Source organism: Triticum dicoccoides, chromosome 3B, assembly GCF_002162155.2.
Source record: "Triticum dicoccoides isolate Atlit2015 ecotype Zavitan chromosome 3B, WEW_v2.0, whole genome shotgun sequence".
Lineage (NCBI taxonomy): Eukaryota > Viridiplantae > Streptophyta > Magnoliopsida > Poales > Poaceae > Triticum > Triticum dicoccoides.
The window spans coordinates 395,897,325-395,901,674 of NC_041385.1; the positions used below are offsets into that span (position 1 = coordinate 395,897,325).

Genomic DNA, 4,350 nt, shown 5'->3' on the forward strand with positions numbered 1-4,350 from the left:
GAATGGAATACTGGAGGACTGCTCACAAGAATTGAGGCAATAAAGAACTTACTTTCTTTCATTTTTACCGTCTCTAGTCATCAGTGGATATAGAGTTGTAATGGTTGAGTTCAGGTGTAAGATTTGCTTACTTCATTACAGGGTCTGAGAGCATTCCTTCCCAAATTTGAGCTCATGGACAGGATAAGTACGTTTACAGACTTGAAAAACAACGTAAGCAATAATCGATTTTGTGCCCAGTTTCATTGTTATTATCTAGACCGCTTGAAAGTTTGTTTACTTATTCCTCATTGAAGTAATTCATTGCTTGTGAACACAGGTTAGTCGCAGCATATGTGTGTGCATTATAAGGCTAGACGAAGAAACTAATGACCTCATAGTTAGCGAGAAGAAAGCATGGGTTTGTACACTGACTTATCTTCGCAGGCTAGAATGTTTTTCGCTATTATTGTGGAAATGCGGATTTTAAACTCTGTTTTGTTTATAACTATGCAAAGTTTCTTATAGATATATAAGTTTTACTCCGTCATAATATAAGATGTTATTACAACCATATAATAACATCTCATATTATACTCCCTCTGTCCCAAAATAAGTGTCGCTGATATAGAACAACTTTGTACTAAAACAGCGACACTTATTTTGGGATGGAGGGAGTAGCAAAAAAGTACCAAAATGCCAAGAATACAAATTTCACCAACCAAAATTTGGTCGCATCTCCGTAGTGCATTGCTCTTGCGCGTTGAGACTTTGTAGCAGCAATACTTATGAACACTTTGAAGGTAGCTATACCTTTTTTTTAAGACAAGGTAGCTATACTGTTGCTTCTTACGTTGGGACAGGAGAAAAACCTCACCTTGTGGCTAAGAGCATCTCCTATAGATGATGTAAAATATATCACTAAAAAGTGGTTGGAGTAAAATATACATCACCAAAAAGTGTTTTTTACATCATCAAAAAACACCTAACTCCAACAGATGATGTAAAATACAGCAGCCACGCGGTGCCGCTCTAACAGGTGGTGTAAAAATGGCCAACGGCCGCGCGGCAGCAGCACTATAGCCGCATATATTCGAATCAAAATCATCCCATGGACATAAAATCAACAGTATTCCAAATTCAACATGAACTCAACTTCCATAGCAAACATAGTTCATAATCCAGCAAACAAAATTGCATCATGTCAAATCAAGCTCATGATCCAACAATTAAAAGTGCACATAAACATCAGATAAAACATAGCATCCATCCTCTCCGTTGCCACTTGGCACATTATGGACATTGGCATCATCATCATCAATTGCTTCTTTCTTGACATTCTCATGCGTTGATGCATCGATGCCGCCACCTCCACCGGAATCACCTCCCATACCACTCATGTTGCCACCGAAGCCACCTCCCATGCCACTCATGTTTCCACCGAAGCCACCTCCCGTGCCACTCATGTTTTCAACGAAGCCACCTCCCGTGCCACTCATATTGCCACCATAGCCACCATCCATGTTGCCACCAAAGGCACCACCCATGTTTGCACCAAAGGCACCACCCATGTTGCCACCGAAGACACCACCCATGTTGCCACCAAAGGCACCACCCATGCCACCTCCCATCATGTTCATGTAGCCACCCATTCCACCTCCCGTTGCACCCATTCCTCCTCCCGTTGCACCCATTCCTCCTCCCATTCCACCCATGGCACCTCCTATTCCACCCATTCCTCCTCCAATTCCACCCCTGGCACCTCCCATTCCACCCATTCCTTCTCCAGTTCCACCCATGGCACCTCCCATTCCACCCATTCCTCCTCCCATCATGTTTCTCATGAGCATGGTCTTCATGATCATTTTCTCGTGACAAAGCTCGACAAACGCTTTTTGCTTAAACTTTAGTGCCTTCTCCTCCACCGTCTTAAGCTCATCGGCCACCACCTTCCTCTCCTCGGCCGTCGCCCTCCGCCGCTCGGCTTCTCTCCTCTCCTCCATCTTTCAATTTCTACCTTCTTTTTTCTTGGCATACTCTTTCCTCGCAATGACAATGGCATCAAATTCTTCTTTAAGATCATTGTCTTCGGCCTTTGAGCCCTTTGCTTTTTTTATTTCCATCCTGTCGAGTGAGGAGTGGGGCTCCTTCTTCTCTCCTCACCACTGTCATCGTCATCATCATCATGATCGACAACCAAGCTCTTCTTCCTCGGAGCTTCAAAAGCTTCCCGATTCTTCCACCTCTCCTCATCCTTGAGCTCTTTGTAGCAATGATGGAAAGTGAACGGTTTCCTTTCTTCTTCTTGTCCCGGTTCTTGTCTCTTTCTTGGAACAAACCTCAGGCAATCATTTTCTACAAAATAACAACAAAAGTAGCATCATCAATTTATAGGAACATATGCCACCATGAGATTTGGCCGCGGGCGCCTTCTTTGTCGGCGGCGCACCCACTCTTGCACCGGCCCCGATGCGGTGAGATGGGGGCGGCATGGCGGCGGCGGCGGCGGGAAAGGTAGGAGCCGTGGTGGCGGCCATGGCGAGGTGCGTCAGACCGGCCCCAGGGTCTGGGGAGTCGGCCATGGGGTCCGGCGGTGGCCGGCAGGCAGCGGGAAGCTTCCTTTGGCAGTTGGCGTTCGCACAGCTGCTGGCTGTTTTACTCGGCCGCACGGCTGGTGATGTATATTTGCATCACTTCGTGATGCATTTTACATCTGAGTAAAATCTGAGTTTTTTTTTTTTTGCATCTATATCATCTATTGAGGGACGTTTTTGGGCCTCAGTGATGTATATTTCGGTTATTTATACATCTACATCATCTATTGGAGATGCTCTAATGGGGATGAAGATGGAAAACTATCCCAATTGGGGAATAGCCCTGCTGTTATGTAAATCAGTGGGATTAGCCCTGTTGTGAATGTAAATGAGTTCCATTTACATATTCTATAATATAATTATCCTGTTATTGGTCTTGCCTTTGATGCACAAGTAAACATAGCAATTTCATTTTGATTTCACTGCGAGCTCTACTAAATCTAACATTGTTGGACATAAACAAACAATGATAGTATTGATATACCGAGAGCACATTCTTCAGGAAATGACATATCTTAAAGAAGGAGCTCTTCTAAAAGGGAATGTACACAAGATTTTTCCATATGGTGCGCAAGTTAGGATAACTGGGACCAACAGAAGGTACAAGCTGAATGGTTGCAAAGCAGATTCCTGTTTTGCTACATGTACAATTACATTTGAAAATCTAAGCATGAATTGCCTTTTTTTATATTGTTGCTCCTCATTTTGTTACACTTAAATTTAACTAATTTAGTATTTATGCAAAGAAATATTAATGAAACTCAAGTGGTCTAAATTTATAGCGATTAAATGTTGTGATCAGTTGATTACAACAGGCACATTGAATTTTATCGCATATTGGTTACATATATACCTCATATTTAAGCATTAAGAAGATACATGTTAGATATTAAACCTTGACGTGTGTCATAGCTTTTCTGAGAGACAGCTGTAGTTGCAGAAGTTTTTTCCTGCCTTTGATTGAAACAGGACCTGGAACAATGGCTGAAAACTAAGTAGATGATAAAACATGATGTTGTGTAGCCAATCATAAGCTAACAAGATGATGTCTTGTTTTCTTTTTCTAAGAAGGAAATAAATAATAGTGTATTGAACTACTCTTATGCAGTGGATTACTGCACATCTCCAACATTAGTCAAGGTCGTGTCTTGTCAGTAAGCGACATCCTAAACGTAGACGACGAGCTGAAAGTTCTGGTGATCAAGTCAAATGTTTCTGACAAAATTGCACTCAGGTAATACCGTCACAACTCACAACACGATGCACTGGATTTATTCAGCTGCCAACTAACAGTTTTAAAACAATGTAGTGGAATGAGCTTTCAAAATTCTTTGTTCGTAGTTTTTAGCAAGATTTTGTCATCAGATATGATAAAACACTGAAATTTATTTTGCTACCTAATTAGCAGCATAGCAGACCTGGAGAGTGCTCCTGGTTTATTTCTGTCAAATAAAGCGGTGAGACTGAAATACATTTTATGTTTCTTCGACAGTTCTCTCATGTGTATCTTTTCTTAGTGCCATTTATCTTGTGCTGATGCAGAAGGTGTTTTCAGAAGCTGAGGAAATGGCAAAGAGGTACCGGGAGCAGCTTCCAGTTGTCTCTCGGAACACTAAATTAGATTATGACCTTCCAGAGGAAACTATTCCGGTTGATAATGAAGCGACACTTTATGCAAACTGGAAATGGTTCAAATTTCTGAGGCATGCCAAATCTGGTGACGGAAATGATAGAACATAATTGCAGCTGATGTTTATTTCATGCGCTGTATATTGTA

The 4,350-nt window shown here is 42.0% G+C and overlaps 1 protein-coding gene across 4 annotated transcripts in view; it reads left to right on the forward strand.

Moving 5' to 3' along the window:
* The window catches only part of LOC119276182 (protein PIGMENT DEFECTIVE 338, chloroplastic-like), a 5,428-nt gene extending 1,084 nt beyond the window's left edge, over positions 1–4,344 (forward strand). Inside the window, exons 2-8 of one of the 4 annotated variants that reach the window (XM_037557192.1) lie at positions 1–36; positions 142–213; positions 320–400; positions 3,076–3,173; positions 3,682–3,807; positions 3,982–4,030; positions 4,116–4,344. The exon at positions 1–36 is cut by the window's left edge and continues 10 nt beyond it. In XM_037557192.1, the coding sequence (XP_037413089.1) occupies positions 1–36; positions 142–213; positions 320–400; positions 3,076–3,173; positions 3,682–3,807; positions 3,982–4,030; positions 4,116–4,313 (660 nt within the window). In that variant the 3' untranslated portion in view covers positions 4,314–4,344. Of the gene's footprint in view, positions 37–141; positions 214–319; positions 401–3,075; positions 3,174–3,681; positions 3,808–3,978; positions 4,031–4,115 lie in introns of all 4 variants that reach the window. The other 3 variants (XM_037557188.1, XM_037557189.1, XM_037557190.1) reach the window with 3 other exon arrangements.
* The last annotated feature ends 6 nt before the right edge of the window (positions 4,345–4,350 follow it).